Source organism: Bacillus rossius, chromosome 13 (genome assembly GCF_032445375.1).
Source record: "Bacillus rossius redtenbacheri isolate Brsri chromosome 13, Brsri_v3, whole genome shotgun sequence".
NCBI classification, from domain to species: domain Eukaryota; kingdom Metazoa; phylum Arthropoda; class Insecta; order Phasmatodea; family Bacillidae; genus Bacillus; species Bacillus rossius.
The window spans coordinates 40,945,504-40,968,323 of NC_086340.1; the positions used below are offsets into that span (position 1 = coordinate 40,945,504).

The 22,820-nt window shown below is 38.4% G+C and overlaps 1 protein-coding gene across 1 annotated transcript in view; it reads right to left on the reverse strand.

The window, feature by feature from the left end:
- Positions 1 to 22,820, reverse strand: part of LOC134538475 (serine/threonine-protein phosphatase 6 regulatory ankyrin repeat subunit A-like) — a 210,704-nt gene that overhangs the window by 122,795 nt on the left and 65,089 nt on the right. Inside the window, 1 exon segment of the mRNA XM_063379807.1 lies at positions 1,978 to 2,178. Coding sequence (XP_063235877.1) covers positions 1,978 to 2,178 — 201 coding nt within the window.

Genomic DNA, 22,820 nt, shown 5'->3' on the forward strand with positions numbered 1-22,820 from the left:
AGATTTTCTACAACCGCACGCAGACGGAGACGGATTAGCTGGGCAATGCTCAGCTCTTCCGGTTACATTATTCCGTGAGACCAATAGAAGCCGAATACTTGCCTGCGATGGTAGCCATGTTTTTTTATGTTCGAAATACGTTAAAAATGGTTTCAAGTTCAAAAATAACCAGTGTTCTATCTAGTCTTTTTATTTTTTTCATTTATGTAACTCTGCCCGTGCTGTGTTTTCAAAGCATAATATATATATTTTTTAATTAAATGAATATTTTTGAACTTTGAAATGCAATCTTATTAGTTGCCATTTGTTACGTTTCTGTGAATTATGGAAGCAGCAAACGTGATAGAAAAACATATTCAGGGAGATCCGTCTCCATTTACTTGTCATTGTAGAACAGGCCTAAGAGTATTTGGTTGCAGCAAATCGATTACTGATTGTGGTAACAAGAAGGACTGCCTAATTGCAGATCAATGGCGAGCACAGAAATAACCAAAATGGTGCGTGTAGGCCTACTTATGTTCTCACGTTAGAAGTTATACTTACTTGTCGTAACAAAAAAAACTAACTTCAATTTAGCACACAAATAATTAATTGAAATAAGATAACAAAAGGACCGTAGTGATATTATAAATTTGGTTAGTAAAGTATAAATTCAATCAAGTTAAAAAATAATAATATTCAGCATTCAATATTAATACAAACATGTGTTAAATGTATGATTTAATTTATTAAAGTAGGGCTAATAGAATTAATTTTGATTAGTATTGAAAATGTTTATTCTAATATATTAATTTTATAAACACAGTATTCAACATAAATCACAACTTATGAGATTTAAAAGCACACATATAATTGTTATTTGCGTGGAGCCTTTATTTCATCGCATGAAATTTTCACAGGATTAAATAAAGGCCACATACGAATAAAAATTATATATGTGCATTTAAATATTATGCGTTGTGATTTATAATGAATACTGTGTTTGTGAAATTAAATTATTAGAATAAACATTTTCGCTTCTAATCAAAATTTGTTTACTATCGTTAGAGACCGGAAAAATTCGCAGGTTCAATGACCTCCAGGATAGACTACAATATCCTCTACACACTCGGGCAAATGCCAACTGTTCATTGGCTGCTGACTTGTGAGTCGTCTCGACTGGGTGGTCTGTGATTCGACACTTCTATGTGTGAGGGTCTCTAATTGGTCCTCAGTCCTCCAGATTAACAGTGGACCCATGACAGAAGCAGAACTAAGGTATAATTAATTGAATTTTAGCATGACACGAAATGAACCCGCGAATTTTTCAGGTATCTAACTATCGTCAGAGACCAGAAAAATTCGCGGATTAATTTCCGTGATAGGCTGAAATTCAAACATGTGCACAATATTCTGCTGGTTCTGCTATTGGCTCGCAGTTTATCTGAAGCTCTCTCTGGGCCAATGAGAGAGACTTATCGACCGAAGAAGCATCGAATCACGAGCTACCCAGTGGGGACGCCTCTCACAATTTATCACCCAATGTATACGCGTGTTTGCTTGAAAAATGCAGAGGTGTAATGGAGGCTATTATAGAGGTAGGGATAGGAAAAATTCGCGGGTTCAATGACCTGCAGGACGAACTCCATAAATTCTACGTACACTCGGTCAAATGCCACCCCACTCATTGGCTGCTGTCTTGTGAGACGTCCCAACGTAGCAGCCTGTGATTCGATAAAGCTTTGGTCGGGTGTGTCTCATTGGCCCAGAGTCATCCAGGTGAGTTGTGAGCCAATAGCAGAGGCAGCGCTGAGGTGTAACTATTTGTATTTTAGCCTGTCGCGAAATGAACCCGTGAAATTTTTCCTATCCCTACCTAGAGGTCGTTGTATCCGCGAAGTTTTCAGGTCTCTAGCTATCGTAATTTGTTCGACAGCGCACGTACCAGGACACGGACAGTGCAGTAGAGAGATGGAGATGGAGAGGGATGGTACTCACGTTCTGAATGTCGACGTTGGTGCCGTAGTCGACGAGTATGCGCACCATGTCGACGTCCTTGCGGCGCGCCGCCAGGTGCAGCGCCGAGTCGCCGCCCTCCGTGGCCGCCCGCAGCTGCTCCGCCGCCTGCTGCCCCAGCAACTCGCGCACCATGGACTGGTTGCCCGCCTCCACGGCCAGCAGCAGCGGGATCTTGCCCCTCTGCAACGAGTCCAGTGCGCTCTGCAGCACGGCGCGCCACGCGCTCCTCTTCAGCCCCGCGCGCAGCCGGTTCCTGGCCACGAAGTCGCCCTTCGCGCCCGCCTCCGCCACCTCCCGCGCCGTCGACTCCGTCGACTCGGGCGTCTCTGTCGTCGAGGGCTCCTTGACCACCGCCCTCCTCCCGCCCCCCTTCATGTCACCTCGCCGCACTCACAGTCCTCCGACACATCTCGTGGTCAGGCGCGCGACCCCACTCCTCCTCTCACAGAGCCTCGTTCAGCCCTGCCGCTCTCCGAGTTCTATACGCGAGGTCGCGAAGTGCATCGTTGGCAATGTCACCTGATGATCCCCGCGACCGCAGCCGCCAACATGCCGTTAAACGTGCCGCTAACAGCGGTTAAAATGTTAATTTGTTCACTTGATATTTAGTCGACATTTGCTTATACCATGCTTAATTTTTAGTATTCCACCATTTGATGTAATTGCAGAAAAGTGGTTAAGTGTAACTTCGCCAACCAATAAAGACGATAAATAAATAAAGAAAATAAAATAAATAAACGCGTGGGCGTAATGCTTGTAACCACATTTGTATCTGCTGTATTATTCCTGTTTCACGTTATTTTGGTTATTTTTTTTTGTCGTTTATGTTCTTTAGTCGTGCAAAAATGTCTGGATTTTTTTTTAGGTTGGCAATATGAGTTTTTATGAAGTATTGAATACTGATTTGTTGTGTAGTACCGTGGTCGAATGTGACAGAAGGCTGGAAGCCTTAACTTCGCCGTCAAGTCGATTAGTAATAATAACAAATATGGCGGTGTCGACCCCCGGGTCTGCACTATCGCCTCAACCGCCTCGAACGCCGGGAACGGAAACCCGGGGTGACTTCCGGCCGGGCGCGTGGTGACCCGGGCCTGAAAACCTACTGGGTATTTTCAGCTTCGAGAGAATCAAAGTCTTTTTCCTGAACTTCCTGGAGCGCATGTTTAAACTGCTGCCTGCTGCGTGTCGCGACGTACAGGACCACTGGTCGCGCCTCCCTGGGGTCGGTCTTCGCGAAGGGGCAGAACAACCACGCCGATGTCTTTGCTCATCATAAATCACTTGCAAGTTATCGACGCCCGCGCGGATTCTTGAAAAAACTTCAGGTCTCTACGAAACCGTAAAATAATTAAGCACCGTGAACTTTCTCAACAGTTCTATAGTCGAAGGAAGAAAAAAAAAAGCATTTCGGTCCTCGGAAACATTTATGCACTTTGTAAAAACACACACATGTTCACATGACCAAACCATCATAACACTGTTTCAACACGGTCTTGTAGTCACGCGATAACCAAGTTTGCAACAACCGACACTGCACTCCGTCCGCTGATCTGGAACACTCGACTCACAGCTTACGTCACTCCAACACCAGGGCGACACTTGAAACCGCAGTGAATGAAAAAAAAAACACGGATGTAGACCGAGAGAAACGGAGAAACATTAATAACTTATAATGTTGACAAACGATCCACGAACTGCAGTTACGATTAAAAGAGTAGCTCAGTCAGCGACGTGTCTTTGTTACCGGTTGGAACAGGGCGACGTGGCAGGCGCGACAACAACACACGAAGCAGTGTCGCCAACGTTGCGGAAACGACGCGACGGGGCGGCGACAGGCCGTGGCGCGCGCGTGACAGCTACTGGGTCCACGGGGTGTTCCCACGGCCACGAGGGAGAGAGACAGACTGTACAGGATGCAGGGCTGCCACTACCCCAGGGTGGTACGCGCGTTGAGCGGTGTGGAGGGAGGTTAGAGAGAGAGTCAGAGAGAGAGGGAGGCAATAAAGAATGCGAATGGCCGAAGAAGTCGTTGTGCAACCGCGCGACCCTATTGGTCGGGACTTTAAAATACTGCCGTCACGGGGTCCCCCCCTCTACCTGCGGGACGAACAACAGCTCGACAGAAACTTGCGGAGTGCATAACACGCGGACATTCTTCCCGAACATCCATAGGTGATGCGTGGTGCACTGTACTATCTCTATGTGAATCCAACCGAAATATTCATGTGAAATCCTATATACAGTTACGCTCATCACTGACTCACTGACTCTGTAATGCCAAAGAGATATGTATACCTTGGAGACAAGCGTCTCATAAAGCCAAATATTAGCCTACTCCATAGATAAGTGTATAAAATAGAAAACGGAAGAGTAAAATTGGAATAACATTTGAAGTTGAACACGACTTTGTTATTAAATCAAAGGTTTTGTTGTATTAATCATTTTTCAATGGTCATCTTAGGCGACTTACGAATACCTATACTTATAATTACTAAAATGGCTTACATCTCAGAAAGTTTAACTCTAAACGAAAAACGGGGAAAAAATTTCCTGTTTGGAAATCTAAGTTTGCGTCACTTCGAATCTTTTGATGGACTGTATCACTACGAAATAGAGTTCGCAGTAATACTGTGTTCGGATACTTACCCGGGCATTTATGCTTTGTATTGTCCCGATACCTCCAGCAGTTAGGCCTATTTGTCAAACCGTTCCCTGAATAGCTTCCCAGTATTAACTACGCTGATAATTAAGCATAATAAAACCAAATAAAGTATAATGATAGCATAATCAATCAAAATTTAAATTATGCGGCAATTTTCGTAAGCGCAGCAAGAAATATTCAGTACTATCTCGAAAAACGTATTTCATATAATATGCAATATAACCGTAGCAATATGTTGTACAAATTTACAACACACCCTTGTAGTATTACAAACTATTTTTTGGCAATTGCTTTCCAAAGGACTTTTTTATAAAAATAAAAAAATGAAATAAATATGTCTGATATTTCCAGTACCTTGACACTAACAACTTCTTTTATTAAATGAGAAATATCCCTTTACCGCCATTTTATTTTCGGCACGGCTCCTTGACAGTGATCACACAACGGGTGTCTCGCGTGTCTGTAGGCACACTGGTAGTTGGCACGCGCTGTGCTTCTGTGTTCACTGTGCGGGTTTTACTCCTATGCAGAGGCGCAACCAGGATTTTTTTAGGGGGGGGGGGGGGGTTGATGTTTGTTTTTTTAATGAAGGAACACCGGTTTCAGAAATAAAGAGGGGTCCTCTCCCGGGAAAATTTGTATTTCTAGGTGAAATTTGTTGCTATTTAAGAAGTTTTTGTATCTAATTATTGAATATACTGCTGGTAGAAAAAATAATAATTTTTAGTACGGTACTAAATTTTGTTTTAGACAAGAATCAAACAAAGATAAGTAAGTACCTTTATCAAACCCAGGGTCTCGTCCGCTCAAAATCAGTATGATTATAATACCATGAGAATCATAGCTTGCATTATAGTCCACATTCTGTGCAACTTATAAATCACTGACAATGATGGTTTGCTTTTTAATGCATTCACACGCACAAATTAAGTTCACTCTACGAGTAAAAACAAAGGGTATAAAATTTCCACATATAATGTCTAGTTAAAACTGCAGAAATACAGTCCAAAATTATGCAAAAATTGAGATAAACATAGCGCACAAACAATTCTTAGTTTTTATATAACACAAACTAATTTGTAATAAAATTAAAGTAATTCACAGTAGCAGACTACAGATGTAATACTAACACCATAATGTATACACTGACGTGAAAACATCTCACAAAGTTTGGTAGATTGAGCGCTGCTCATAGACCATTGTACCTATTTTGCTGGGACTGGGAATGTTTTTACTTTTTCCATTCTTGATATTTTCTTCACATTTTCGGAGGGGGTTTAAAACCCAACCTCCCCCCCCCCCCTAATGGGTGCGCCACTGCTCCTATGACGCAGGAATTACAATAGTCCGTCACGATTGCGTCCGACATCCGTACATCATTATTCCGTCCGACAACGCCACGCAGCAAGCCGAGCTATCTACAACATAACTTCATCCGTCCATCAGAAAACTTTCCTAAACAAGTGCTGCCAACATTCGGCTATCCTCTCAGAGATTTCAATCGATGTTGTCTGCTATTTATATCGTGTTCCTGTACATAATTGTTTTAGCATTTCCTCAGAAATTTTTTTTAGTTGTGATTGAATTTTTTCGACGTAGGTTTTAACAATTCTGTTAAGCCAGAATTACAATAGTTCTTAGCCTCCATCCGTCCGTCGGTCATGTGACCTGCAGCCAATCATATGGTCCGAAAAATTTCATCTGTCCGTCCGTCAAAAGCTTGGCAACTTCAAACTTTTTACGGAAGGATGAAATTATAACCTCCAAATGTCAAATTTTATCATATTAGAAATTTTTAAAGTAAGTTTAATTCTTTAGATGCTTACTTGATTATTTTTTTTAAACTATGTTTGAACACATTTTGAAGTTTGTGTTTTGAAAAAAAAATTGTCCTATTCACAGACGTGTAATTAATAAATTAATTATGCATGTAACACTGAGTTTAATGAGTTATAAGTTCATTACTTACATGTTTGTCAAACTAATATAATTTTACCAACAAGATACATTTTCTCAAAAATTTAAGTTTTATCAACGGTTGGCAGCATGTACAAGGGAAAATATTATGAAGGACGGACGCGATATGTTCGGGAAGCCTTCTTTTCACAGACGAGAGAGCCAAACGCCCGATCGTGCATCTTCGGTTTTTTTTTTGTTCATTGTAAATAAATATGGCGGTGTTGATAAAAGGATACTAATGGTCAATTAGGTTAAGTTAGCTACATTATAAATACTTTAAAACATCGTGGACGGTTGATTTCGTTAGGATAGCTACATTAAAGATACGGAAAAAACCATGAACTTCGGGGAACTTCGGGTTTTGGCTATCTCGTCTGTGAAAAGTAGGCTTCCCGATATGTTCATCTATACAAAACAATGGAACGAACAGGCCTGTTTTCTGGAAACAAGATGGCGCAACAAAAACGTGGATATAACCAATCCACCCACTCGTCAAAAGAATGAGCTCGTCAAACTTTTGACGGATGGACAGATGAAATTGTTCGGGCCCTCTGATTGGCTACACTCTGCAGGATGACGGGCTATTGTGATTCCAGCCTATGGCGCAGGAAAGGAAATTAGTGACAGTTGTCACACCTGGCGGGTGGTCAAGCCTTGGTACACGCACACAGTAGCGGCCGGTATTAAAGAGCACAGGTGTACGTGCACACCCAGTTTTCTACAGAACATTTACTTATTTTGTAGAGTTGAAAGTACCTTTTTATCTACTTTTACCAGTGGCAGCTACCAGAGTTACACTCGTCGCTTTGTTTGCATCTGTCACGGACGTCTGTTTTTATTTTTTCGATTGCGGCGATACGGCAACGCTGTAGTGTTCACAGTGGATCTGTGCACGAAACGCGCTGCCTGCATGCCTGCCTCGGTCCTTTTGCGCATGCGCACGAAGGAATTACGTCACCTCCTACGGGACATTTAACACTGGACGAGTGCACGACTGTGGTGTGCTCGTGATTGTCCTGGCGTCTCGTCGCTCAATGATGGAGTTCCAAATTTCAGCACGCACAGCAGCACTGATCAGAGAAGTGAGTCATAACTTATGAATCAGCCCGGTAGATGCCAGTATTGTCCCCTAACCAAACAAACTTTTTGTTTTCAGTTTTTTACGTCCAGTAGAAACAAGTAGTTGCTTGTGGTTCAATGCGAGCGTAAATATCTTTAAATAATTAGTTTGCGTGTGCGTTTGTAAAATATTTTTCTGTGCCTTACGCAGGACAACATTTTTCTGAGGTATGTTATAAACTTTCCCTTTGTTTTAAGACTAACTGAGAAAATGTGACTGCGTTATTTGGCGCGTACAGTAAACATGTATGATTTTTAAAAATCGCCATAATGAATTACGTACAAACAATTTTAGCGAATAGAAAACGTACGTACGAGGAAAATTTAACAATTAAAAATTTAGTTCCTGATCAGCCTCATTTAGAAATAACTATGAAAACAGTCATAAAAACGTATTTTCAGACGTAAATTTAACAATTTTTTTTTAACAAAACACAAGTGGCTATGCGGCTGTGTAAAAACAAATGCTCTGTTTTGTTTTCCGTGCCTGATTTTTAGTGCAGAAGTTAGCGCGTGGACAAAGTAAGGTTATAAGGACCTCGTACATTTGGGCGAGAAAATTAATAAACATGAAAACTCTCTTGCTCACAAAAATGCCAATATTGAATTTACATTGCTAGGTAGAATAAACATCAGTACACAGCTAGACAGTGCTTACAGAGAGTCTATTTAAAAACATAATGAACAAGTGGACAAGAACAGATATATTGTCGGTAAACTGATAGATTGTGTAAAATTTTGTGGAACGTTTGAACTGGCGTTACGAGGGCATGATGAAAGTGAAACTTCTGAAAATCCTGGTGTCTTCAGGGGCCTCGTTAATTTTGTAAGCTCGATCGACATTGCAATGAAAGAACACTTAGAAAATGCCACTGTGTATAAAGGTACTTCAAAGACGATCCAGAATGAATTGTTAGAATGCATGTTGTGTATTTGCAGGGAAAGAATTTCAGAGGAAATAAAACAAGCAAGTTATTTAGCTGTAATGGTAGATGAAACCACTGATGTGCTCACTTCACAACAAATGGTATTAGTATTTCGATACAAGAGAAATGGCATCATTTTTGAGAGATTTTTGGGTTTTTTTTTAATCCAGAAGGTTTAGATGTTGAATCTATATACAAATCTGTTTATTCAGAAGTAGACTCGAAACTGGGAGAGAACAAGACGAAATTAATTGCGCAGTGCTATGATGGTGCTGCTGTCATGAGTGGCCGTGTTAATGGAGTGCAAACAAAAATGAGAGAACAGTATCCCTTTGCGTATTACATTCACTGCTATGCTCATCAGTTTAATTTAGTTTTGCAGAACGCTGCAGCCATAAACAGTTCTGTGAAAATATTTTTCTCCAATTCGTCAGGTTTCCCAGAATTCTTTACTCGGTCTTCGCAGAGGACAAAACTACTTGACAGTGTTGTGAAAAAGAGACTTACAGGATTGGCAGCCAAAAGATGGGTTTTCAACATTCGGGCAGTTAACACTGTATTTGAGCAAAAGAACGAGCTGATTGAGTGCTTAGAAAATATTTGTAATTCAGAGCGAGTAGAAGACAAAAAAAAAAAAAAAAGACGAGAAAGCAGTGGACTTGTTTCTAATTTACACGACCCAGTATTTTTTATTTTGGCTCGAGTTTTTTTTATCGTATCATGCCGCACGCTGACATATTGTTCAAACAACTGCAAACCTCTGACATTGACTATGGAAAAATCAAAACAAGTATTGAGCAGTTTGCAATTTATATACAGGTTGCTAGAGATAAAGTGGAGGACATGTGTACTTCAGTGGAGCAAACTGATCAAAACAAAAGGAGAAAAATATCATTTACATCCATAACTGCAAATGCTAAAGAAGTCTGCGATGCAATTATTGTTGGAATTAAAGATAGATTTTCGTTTAGTGGTCATTTTACAGTTTCTAAACTTCTTCACGTCAATAGTTTTCCAGTGTTTCAAATGCATTTCCAGAAGAAGAATTTAGAGTAGCTCTTGAAACATACCCGTTTCTATCAAAAGAGCAACTGCAAACAGAGCTGCAAGTTTTGTATAGTAGGAATGACTTTCATCAAGCTGATGGTGCTTTGGTTATACTTCAGTTTCTTTTGAGCAATAATCTGGACCAGGACACATTTCCTCAACTTAGTAGTCTTCTGAGGATTATTGTAACAACTCCCATGACAACAAGTGAAGCTGAACGGTGCTTCTCTACTCTCAATAGGGTCAAGACTTTTCTTCGGAACACTGTGTCAGAAGAAAGGCTTACTGCTTTAGCAATGTTGTCAATAGAAAAGTCTCTAATAAAAAGCATGCATGATTTTAATCATAGAGTCATCAACAAGTTTGCTCAGCTGAAAACCAGAAGAATGGATTTTTTTTACAAATTAATAATAATACCTTTGTAGCATTAAAGTTTGTAAAATCATATTTTTTAGCTTCACATTGCTTTCAGGTGCAACACTTTGATAAGCTTAAGCCCAGCCACAAATTTGAAAACTCAAGAACATCAAACATCATTTTTTATTATTTATGCGAGGCTTGATCAGCGATCTACCATTTTGAGTTACAATTTAAAATCTCTTAAAAAACAACTAGTCTGGTCAATACGCTTCGTTGTGTTAATTCGGGCTACAAATACAGACATTATTTTGTGTAATAAACGAAATATAACTTTCACGACTCCAAGATAAGCAGTAACTGCTACGGTTCCGCATCAACACAGATAATCTGACACCAAAACAGGCTTCAAGAACGCAGTAAGGTAGGATGTCTTCTTTTTTTTCTTTATGAGTGCATATGTGTTCGCATGTGTGTATGTATGAGTGTGTGAACACCCATAATTTAACATCACCGGCCGCTACTGCACGCACATGACCTCATTAATCAATTTGTGTATGTGCAGTTCTTAACCCCGCCTCGTCAGAGGTATACATGTGTTGGTGAGGCGGGATGATAAGCGCGACGCTCGCTGGTGCTTCTAGCGCGGTGTCTCCTCTGGACTGGCGCGCAGTCTTCTCGTCGTGCATTGAGCGGTGACCGTAACATTACATGGCCGAGAAATGAAGATAAAGCTGTAATGCAAGTCCCTAAAGTACTTTCAAGAATCTGTATCGGTTGTTTTACGCCTAAAAATTTGTCTGAAAACATGCGTTTTAGCCATTTTAACTCTTCTAAAACTACAGTTTAAAAACTTAATCCGAAATCAAAAGTACTTTTCGGCCTTCAGCGAACTCTTAAATGATTTTCGTAAGCAGACCCCACTCGGATATGTTGAGTAGTTTTGAAATCGCGTTGTTTTCCCTGAAGCTCTGCGCACCGTGTGTGTGCCCGGGTATGCGGGGGCTTTAATGGATGCAATCGTGAAAATTATTCTCCATGCCATATTAAAAAAAAATAATTAGCTGTGTAGATTGCGCTTTAGTACCAAATAATAAACTTGCTCTACTTAATAATATAAAAAAACGTACTTACTTTTTTTCTGTCTTAGAAAAACGATAATGTTTTATTCTGATAGTTTTGTTTTCTTTAGTGGTACACAAGTACACTCAAGTGTAATTCCCTGTAACAGGACCTCGACTCGTCCGAAATACTCGCTGGGTGTCGAAGTACACAGAAAACAAGTCAGGCACCGAGTAGGCACTTACGCCTCACGTCGAGGGGTCGCGGGTTCAATTCCCGGTGTAGTCGAACCAAGGATTGGTTTTCATTAATCAAGCGGGAATCGTGACGAAATCGATTTTTTTACTAAAATGTTATTGAAATCATAATTATTAATTTTTAAAATGTTTTTATTAATAAATTACATGTTTAATTTCGCCGGGAATCAAAGCGAGTACTGAAATGAATTAAGAGCTAAACATTTGAGGTTAGCAATTTTTATATATTTTATTGGAATTTACTAGTCAAAAATGAGAGAAATTCAAGTTTTTATGTCAAGGACTCGGTCCTGTCCTCCGCTGTGGCTTTTTAAGGACAATTGCCCCACTCTGAGTAAATTTTGCTTCTATGGATTTTTTTGAGGAAAAAAGAGGGTAATTTTTCGTTCAAAACGGATTTTTTTTTTATTTACTGAAATAGGGAATTTTAAGGAATTTTGAGAATATTTGACAACAAAAATGGCCACCGTGACGTTACAATGGTCGGATACCCGCTCCTTAGACTTGGAACCTGTGCCAGAAAATACATTTGTATGCTACTAATGGTTTTTTGTATTTAATAAGATAAATATTTTTAAAAGGTTTTTGGAAACTATACGGAATTAATATTTCAAAGACTAGATCGAACTATGATAATGTAATCGCGTGGAAAACAGTTTTGAATTAACCGTTTTTATGTAGTTTTTTTTTCGATAAAGTATTTTTATATCATTTATAAACCCACAGAAAACATTCCTAAATCAGCTAATGTCCAACAGGTAAACCCAATAAACCCGATGAACCTAAACATATATTATGGACAACACATTTACTGCAGCACAGAGAAACACATTCATACTTAAATAGAGAAAACCAAAATTCCGTGGTAAGAATTTTGGTGTTTTCGCCGGTGTTGTCGTTGTGTTGTCCATAACGTCTGTTTAGGATCACCGTTGTGTTCGTATATTTGCTGCCTTGCCCAGGTTTTGCTGTCCGTCTGCATTTACTGTTACAGTTGAACCTGTCAAATCGTTGTTACCCCACTGTGCTTGTCTGTACTATTACTTTTTCCGAGACTAAATCCCTTCCACGGAGTTCTTGTGCTGTCTGATATTTAAGTTTGAATGTGCTCGCCTGCGCTGTCGTGTTGTCTATAGTACCTGTTTAGGTTCATCGCTGGGTTTATTTGTTTGGCATAAGCTGTTTTGTCTTGTTTACTGTGGGTTTATGTTTTCATTTTATATCTTAATTTGCATTTATGCATTTTTCCCATGACAAACAGTGAAATAATGCAATGGCGTATGTCCAAGAAACTGTACAATTTTGTCTTGTTTATATTAATAGAAACAAATAAGCAGGGAATATAAATAAAAAAGTGGCTTGAGAAATGTATCAGTTTGAACACTATATTACTTGCGTTTGTTTAAAAGCTAACGATACATTTTTCGCAAGGCTGTGGCCAGTTCTCTGGCCAAAATACGGTTTTGCTTTTGGAACCCTGTTTTTTACACAAAATAAAAGGGGTTATCTTTGTTTTAACTATACTTTTAAAAATATCTTTTTTAGATACCTGTTTTAAATATATGTTTTAATTTTTTTTAAATATTTAAATGTTGTTATATTTAATTGTTAGTTTAGTTTTTAATAAAATAATTATGTATCTTAGCCTATGTAATTATTTCTTGTTTTAATTCTATTGTATCGCTGTGGAGTTGCTCGGGGGTGCGGAATCAGTTTCCTCGTGTAGAGAGTTTACGTGACAGTTGGCAGTAGGAAGTGTCAGTTGGCTGCCCTGTAAAAAGACGTTGGCCGGTGTGTGTTCCGAAGTGACGAGACATTCCGAGTCGAGGCGAGACCTCGTTGTAGCGCCTCGCGCGCGGGGAGTCAAATGGGCCCGCGACTGTTGGAGTGTACGGGCCATGTCCGGGCGCGGTGCAGAACTTTTATCGAGACTTTGAATTTCACACGTTGAGCCTCGAGCACGTTTGTTCGGCTTTCGGGGGACAGGCCAGACGTATTTATTAAAAATGTTTGAATTTATTTAAATGCCTTGTTTGGTATTAGCTACGAGTGTTTCTGCTGCAGCGACGAGAGAAATCGTGAGTACAGCTGATCTAATTGTAGATGGTGTTGGTCTGAATAAACTAGAATTTTTTTTTGCTACGCGACTTTGTGGTGAGCCAGAATCTCCGTTACAGTTTTGCGTGTACCTCGTTGGGCGAACATAAGCTTTGTTTGGAAGATTTTTTTTTTTTTTTAAGTTTATATTTCAAAAAGTAAACTAGTGACTTTAACACGATTTATTCGCGCACTCCCCCAGCGCTTTGTGTAGGACTTTGGTAGCTCAATACTTTTTGACGTGACAACGTCTAATAAATCGATGAACGCCGGCTGCACGCACAAAAGTGTCCCGTTACGCACATTGTTCCGTTACGCTGTGTTCCGTTATGCTGTCGGCGAGTGCAGTAATAATAGGTTATGTTATAATTGACTAAAAAATTATAGTGATTCACATAATTGATGATATATATTTGATTACAGTTTATTTATATGAAAACTTGTTCATAATTATATTTAAACTTTATAGCTAAACGCCAGTTTTTAAAATTAATTACAAGTCATCTACACGTGAACTGTTTCGTCGACTGTTTATAAAGTGAAGTGAAAAGTTAATGTGGTTTTCATTGCTTATTACAACAACAATTTTGGCAATAAAAGTTAATTATTCTTGCATTTTAAAATTTGATTACTAGTATAATTTCAAGTATTTATTCTTTTATTATTAAAATAAAAATGATTCAATTTTATTCATAAAAGTATGCAATCATTTCATCAATGTTTTGTTATGACGTTGTCACGTTAAACTACCGTCAAATTCAAATTTCAAATTCAAAAGCTTTTTATTGCGATGTTTGCGTACATTGATATTTACATAGGTTTACATAGTGGAACGCCAGCACATTGTGCTCTTTTTCCATAGTTTATAGACATTATACAACCCTTCATATATACATTTGCATTTATTTAATAATTGTTTTTAGGAGGAAAAGTTTAAAAAACCGTCCGTAAACCAACTTTACAGACAACCAATTTTTTTTTATTTGTGACATCTTAGCTCTCGGTATACGGCATTTGGTGGGAGTAATTTCGTGAATGGAACGGAAGTCGCACGGAACGGATTTGTGTAACCGGGGTGCTGCCATCTGTGGCGGATGGCGCGAACCAAAGTTCACAAAGCCAAAGGGGAAACTTTATAGTATTGTTTAATGAATTTTATCAGATGGACAAGTATTTTATTAAAATTACTTATCGAAATTCTGGTCCAAGCCGGACTTAAGTATTTTTTTTTAAGTCTTTTTCGTTTTTTTTTATCGGAGCCGTTTCACTACATAGTTTGAAATTTCGCTCTGCAAATGGAAGCTGCTCCAGCAGTGACCTCTAGCGGCGGCTGCTGTAACCACGCGTGAATCGCGTCGAGAAATGCGGTGAAAACACAATTTTTGTATATTTATCACGCTCGGCACTATTTTAAAGAATTAAACGTAACATTTTGTGTATTACAAGTGTATTTGCAAAATGCTCGTTTCCGAGGTTAGATGTTACACAACTCTGACGAGTACAGAGACTAACACACTTTTTTTTTAAATTCAAATGTTTGAGATAAATATGTTTAATCAATATTTAGCATAGGCCTACTATCGGAAAAGTCACTGTGAGTTAAAACATTAAACATTTATGTGTTATTTATTTTATTGGCTTATTTTTTTGTGGCGATGTTAAAGTTTACCTTGCCATCCACGTTAATATTTATCAAAATGAGAGCAAAATAAACGTAGGCTACACATCTAAGTTACCTAAGTTAAACAATAAGCAAGAAAATAAAAGAAAGTATAAAAAAAAGTTGAAATTTACTTAAATTAGCATTAAATATATTAAAAAGTGATGAAAAACAACAACTTAATTGACATAAATGGACAAGAATTATAAAAATAAGGTTTAAAAATGACTTAATACTATAATTTTGAGTATGCTAAAACGTGTTTAGTGAAAATACATATTCTATCATAAAAAAATGCTAACAAATTTTCTGATGATAATTGACACACTTCCAACCACGATCACCACTGACATCGCAGCTAAACCTATGTAAGCACGGGAGTTGAGTACGTGATTGAGTATTTTTTTTTTAAATTTTTTAACATCTAAAGGGAAATCTGAAGCCTGATTCACTCGGGTGAACCAGTCAGACAGCTCCTTCGGACACCCTGCTTCTTGCAAGCGTGGGTGGTTCGGGCTATACCTGCCCGGGCAAGACCTGCCGAAATGTGCACTAGGCACGGAAGATGAAGAGGGGCAGGTGGGGGGGGGGTAAACACATGTTTGTATTTCCACAGGCCCGCCAAGAGGACAGTGGATCGATCCCGTCGTACCCTCCAATTGCCCCCACCCCATAGCACAAATAGCTGCACCCCTCCTTTCTGTTACGGATTATGGTGCCACCCCCCCTTCCCCCCTCTACAAAGCCCGTACGCGCCGCGGGAGTACTCGCAGATTAGTTCCATCACGACTGGGCGGGCCAATCACCGCTCTCCCCCCTCCTTCTCCGCCAATCCTGCGAGAAACCCCATCCCCCACCCCTCCCGCCAACCCAACTAACCACGATCCATTTCACCCGTGAGCTGGTCGCAATTACGTACGACGAGCAATAACACGTATTCTCTCGTGAGTGTTCTTGTAAAGTTATTCAAGACCAGCTGTACAGTTCACGCGTCGCCGTGGCTCTGTCTGGTTGAATGAATAATGAAGATAAGAGAAAGCACACGTTTCTTCATCTGTTTAGTTTTTAAAATCAAGTGAAACCTCTTTGCGCGCGATGGGAGTGATATTTCAATTACAATTTCAAGGCCGAATTTTAAAGCGACGTTTTCGTTGAAACATCATTTTGAAAATTTTCTGCCGCCAAAGAGATATAAAGTCGTCGTTATTATATAAAAACACGCGCGTATACGAATGCAACACTGTGTCAAAAATTTCAAAGCAATCGGCGAAGAACTTTCGGAGATTAGCTATTTCGTGCAAACGAACATTTACATTTTTATTTATATATATTAATTTTTTTTTGCAGCTATGTCAATGCTGCTTTAAAAAAGGTGTGCATTGAGTCTAGCGCGACATAAGTGAAACTTTTTGCTTATGAGGTGTGTATATATATATAATATTTTTTATTGAATAAGATATAATAAACGAGTATAATAACGATGCGGGTATGATTTTAAATGAAAATAAAAATTTTTCTCGTCCTGTACCCTCGCAACCGTTGACTGACACTCTTTGACGCCTCTTTTGGTGGTTTATTCCCACTTTGCCTTTGATAATACCTCTTATTTGCTTCTGCCTTTTTATTATTTTTAGGCATGATATTTAATCACAATTTTAAGCTGAATAAAATTAAAGAACAAGAAAAAAATATTCAAAACGAACATAAATTACACTAATTTCTACAGCACAAGTCTTTAAGTACTGTTGGCACTTGAAATCACAGTGTTCACTAGCCAAAAGTAAATTACACTTATAAAACTAACCTCTTAAGTCTATACGTCTTTTTTTTTACATTTTCATTCACACTATTCACATAAAAACGAATTATACTTAAAAAAGTTAGCTATAAAAATCAATTACTCTTTTCTATAAGAATAAATACATTGTAGATACTTTAAATTAAATGAAAGAAATATAGTATTGTCAGTCGCTATCCGTTACGAAACCTGAGGAGTAGACAAACACAAGCAGCGTTACGAGAATTCCGTAGCATCGCTGCTGCGTCATTTCTACCTCTCCCCTGCCGTCTCCCCTTCCAGCGGTTACAACTAGCATATAGCTAGAGACCGGAAAAATTCGCGGCTTCAATGACCTCTAGGACAGCCTCCATTACACCTCTGCATTTCTCAAGCAAACACGCATGTACATTGGGTGCTAACTTGTGAGGCGTCTCCACTAGGTAGCTTGTGATTCTATGCTTCTTCGGTCGATAGTATCTCATTGGCCCAGAGAGCTTCAGTTAACTGCGAGCCAATAGCAGAACCAGCAGAATTGTGCACATGTTTGAATTTCAGCCTATCACCAAATTAATCCACGAATTTTTCCGGTCTCTACTTATAGGTTGCTGCGCTACGTACCTATCCCCTCCCCTTGAAGTTTTCCCATTCGACTGCTAGCGCATGCGTAGGAGTGGCGTCGCCGCTGACGCACTGGTTCCCCCACCACCTACCTCACTATTCCCCTCGTGCGATCGGAATTTTCGTAACGCTCGAAAATGGTAAACCCCCCCCCCCCCCCCTGCAAATATGTTTCACTTCAGAATAGTGGCTTGCACACGGCAATGATTTCGATACTATTTTTCTCTGCCAGATTGGTGGTTGGGATGAACGAATTACCTTCGACAGCGAAGGTCATTAGAGATCACCACATATTTCCAAATCAGGTGACTTAAGAAAGATTAGTCCTCGCCATATTACAATTTAAAATATTTTTATACCGATTGCAATAAAGCTTCTATGCTGAATATTTTATCTTTTGCTATTGGTTGAAGTCAGTACTTGTGAACTGGCGTGATCATGACAGTTGTAGTCGCCCGAGTGAAATGATAAGCCATTGCTAGAGACCGGAAAAATTCGCGGTTTCGATGGTCTTCAGGATAGACTGCACATACCCCTGTACACTCGGGCAAATAACGCCAAGTTCATTGGCTGCTGACTTTTAAGTCGTCTCAGTTGGTTTGTCTGTGATTCGATCCATTCTTTCTTGGTTGAGGGTTTATAATTGGTTGAGATGCGTCCATATGAACAGTAAGCAATAGCAAAATCATCTAAGAGGTATATGTATTTGAATTCTAGCCTATCGCCTAATGAATCCGCGAATTTTTCCGGTCTTTAGTTATTACCTTGCGACACTTACAGACTAGAGCCTGATAGTAAACATGTGGTCGCAACAAGGTATAGAATGATATACTTGAACGAGTATAAATTGAAAATAACCTGAAAATAAATACTGAAAAATTTGTGAATGTAAATAAATAATTAACCGGTTAGTTATTCACCAAATTGAGTCTTTAAATTAAAGGATCCTTTGGTTAAGTCTGAATTTGAATTGTTTATGTTATAAAATTTCACAGCACTGTGTTAATAGCGTATTCAAATATGTCGTGCTTTACAGTAATGTTTTTATTTTTAACAACGTGTGTTTGTTGGCAGACCATTTGTAAACAAATCGACATGACGTTTGCTTGCATCAGTTATATTTGTACGGGAAAATTCCGTGGACAAATCCTAATTCAATGATAGTCGCGTTCTTTGAAGGCAAGTGTCGCACTATCTAGTATCAACAGCGTGTGGTTCTGCATGCGGATGATTACCTTGCACACACTGAGTTTACGTACTGCTCGCTTGTAAGCGCTTTAAAGACTTGTTTTATTGTCCTTTCTTAAAAAAAAAATTGGTTGCCTGTAAAGTCGGTTTACGGACGATAGTTTAACGGGACAACGTCATAACATAACATTGATGAAATGATTGCATACTTTAATGAATAAAATTGAATCATTTTTATTGAATTATCATTATTTTGTATTGATACAAAGAAGGAGGGAAATGAAATCTAGAATTTAATTGATAAATTTACTTTTATTTGCACTCATTAATTCAAATATGTTTATTACTTTAACGAAGAGATTATTTTAACTATAACTTTTATACATGTTTGCTATTTAACTTCTTCCAATCTGTGTTATTCTGTTAAGGATAGGACGATGATAGGAAAAGTAGGAAACGAATGGGAGTGTTTCAAGTTTAATGTGCCTCGAAAAAGTCAAATCGATGGTTGTTCCAATCGAGTGGAATAGAGATAGATGCGGCGCAAGCGTACAATGAGCGTAACGGGACAATGAGTCATCTTTTTTCGTGCGTGCAGCCGGCGTTCATCGATTTATTAGACGTTGTCACGCCAAAAACCTTTTTCTGTAATTTTACAAAATATTTCCTTGGAAACCTGTTGCCTAGAATAGTTTGTAATAATACTAGAAATATATTGTAAATTTGTACAACTCAGGGCTATGGTTTTTTATGCATATATGAGATACCATTTTCGAGATAATACTGAGTATTGCTTACGAAAATTGGTGCAAAATGTTATATTTCAATTGATGCTTCAGTCAAACATATTTTTTTTTGTAAACTACGAAAAACAATCGAATATTCAATATTGGACTGTTTTTTGTTGTATAATTCTTATTAATGTGCACAGTTAATACTGGAAAGCAATTCAGGGAACGTGTTTCAAACAACTTTAACTATTTGAAGTATTGGGACAACACAGAGTAACACAGAGTGTAAATGCACTGGGAAGAATTCGAAACCAGTGTTACTGCGTACACTGTTTAGCAGTGGCACATTTGTTTTAACGTACACATTCCCTGTGAAATGTTAGCTTCTCAAAAAAATATAGCACACTCAACTTCCAAACTTCTTACCTCCATGGCAATTACTCAACAAGTTCCAGATCCTAGCAACACACTCGCTTTCCTAGAAGCAAGGTAGTGATGACTAACGTAATGTTTTTTAGGGCAGCCAAGCACGAGGGGTGTTATGCAATTTTAATTCTTCGTGATAAGGACTGCAGTTGGCCTTGTCAGCTGGAAATAGACTGTGTAGGCGTTCGGAACACGCTACTCGATGACGTCACCTGCCGACTTGGCAACACTGCGTGGCGCGAGGGAAGGGTGAATGTGAAGTAGCAACGGCTCTTTTTAAAATGCCGTGACATGTAAATTAGGCATGGAAAGTTTAGGGGGAGACCTAAGATGCACATAAAGTTCTGCCATTCCCAATTACACCCGAACAATTCACCTTCGGCCAACTTCGGGATTTGTTTTATTTTTGCGCAGGAAAAATGAATTCAAATATTAAAAGTGGTCGGTTAGGTTAGCTACATTAAAACACTATGACCGGTTAGTTAGGTTAGTATAGCTACATTAAAATAAATTGATATATATATATATATATATATATATAAACCCGAGGTTGGCCGAAGGTGAATATTCGGGCGTGTTCGAACAGGGACAGAACTTGATGGACATTTTAGGCTTCCCAAGGTTAGGAAGCTTGTTTATAAACTACGCAAAAAAACGCAAGAAACAAAAAAACTAAGTTTTTAAATACGGTTTTATAAACGACGAAAAAGTTCCGCCTTTAATATTGAAGTGAAGTTTTCCGAAAAACTGTTGAAGATGCAAACGTTATGTGTACTTACAGCAGGTTACGATTTGTTTTTAGCTCTCGGTAGCTTGTCTGTGATTGGCCATCCTATATATCACTACTAAAAGGCTTATATATCTCAGAAAGTTTAGCTCTAAACGAAAAACGGTGAAAAAATTTCCCGTTTTGGAAATCTAATATCGAGTCACTGGGAATCTTTTGAAGATATCCCGAAGAATGTACTAATGCCCTTTCGAAATTATTGGTTTTTATTTTTTAATATGCTTATATATTTCAAGTTTATAATTTTATTAAAAAAGTTTAGCATTTATTTGTCTTATATGTATATAATATGTTTGTATACCCAAAAGGTTTTTTGCAGTTTTGTTTATTTGGAATAACACCCTTTTGAATTTTTATATTATATTCTTTTTTTGTGGTCACTTAATTTCTTGCTGATAAAATTATTGGTAAATAGCACAAATGCACTGAAAAAATATATTTTTTCAGATCATAAATATCAGAAATAATTTTCCTTTGCACATTATTAAAAGAATATGATATTTTTTTTATAAATTTTCATGTGGATTATATTAATGTGTTTGTTGTATTCAATACTTTTGAACGGGTGCCTTTGGCAGCTTACAACCTCCTAATATATAAATACTCTGCCACGACATTTCATGACTAAAATAGTCATGTAAAATCTGAGACATTTTTAACTTGTACATTTAAATGAAAGTAACTTTATCGCTACAAAAAATTGGTTGTTTGTAAAGTCGGTTTACGGACGATAGTTTAACGTGACGTCATAACAAAACATTGATGAAATGATTGAATACTTTTATGAATAATATTGAATAATTTTTATTGAATTATCACTATTTTGTATGGATACAAAGAAGGAGTGAAATGAAATCTACAATTTAATTGATAAATTTACTTTTATTTGCACTCATTTATTCAAATATGTTTATTACTTTAACGAACAGATTGTTTTAACTATAACTTTTATACATGTTTGCTATTTAAATTCTTCCAATCTGTGTTATTCTGTTAAGGATAGGACGATGATAGGAAAAGTAGGAAACGAATGGGAGTGTTTCAAGTTTAATGTGCTTCGAAAAAGTCAAATCGATGGTTGTTCCAATCGAGTGGAAGAGAGATAGATGCGGCGCAAGCGTACAATTAGCATAACGGGACAATGTGCGTAACGGGACAATGAGTAATCCTTTTTCGTGCATGCAGCCGGCGTTCTTCGATTTATTAGACGTTGTCACGTCCAAAAAATGTTCGCAGAAATGCTGGGTTAGGATTCTTGCCCAGGCATTTACGATTTGTTTTGCCCCAGTTCCTTCATTAGTTAACCGTTCCCTGAATAGCTTTCCAGTACTAACTTCGCACATTAATAAGCACTTTTTTTTAAAAGGCCTATTTTGGTTCTCATGGTTTGAAATGGAATATGACTTTACTTAACATAAATCAATTTTTAACAACTTTCGCAAGCTTATATATTCAGTATTGTTTTCAAAAACGCATTTCATACACGCAAAGAATAACCACGGAAAAGTGTTGTAAAAATCTAGAGCAGTTTTATTGAAGTATTACAAATTATTTCTTGGAAACTGGTTTCCAAAGGAATCTTCTGTAAAAGTTAAAAAAAGAAAGAGTGTTTTCCGTGTTGAAACCAGCGCAAAAAACAGGCCTGTGTGCCATATCTACCCCACAAGACCCGCTACACGCCCGCTGAGCCAAGTGATGCTGTGAGTGTGGGTGCATCTGGAAACGCAGCGCACAGAATGATGTAGAGACCTGAAAAATACGCGGGTTCATTTCGTGTTATGCAAAAATTCAAATAATTATACCTTAGTGCTGCTTCTGTCATTGGTACACTGTTAATCTGGAGGACTGAGGGCCAATTAGAGACCCTCACTCATAGAAGTGTCGAATCACAGGCCACCCAGTCGAGACGACTCACAAGTCAGCAGCCAATGAACAGTTGGCATTTGCCCGAGTGTGTAGAGGATATTGGAGTCTATCCTGGAGGTCATTGAACCCGTGAATTTTTCCGGTCTCTAGATAAAGGTATATAGAGGAGCGATATAGCGAGATGTAGAGGGATATATATTTAGAGATAAAGAGTGACGGAAATAGGTAGATGTATATGTAGATAAAGTTATAGAAATAGAGAGAGATTGAGGTATAGAGA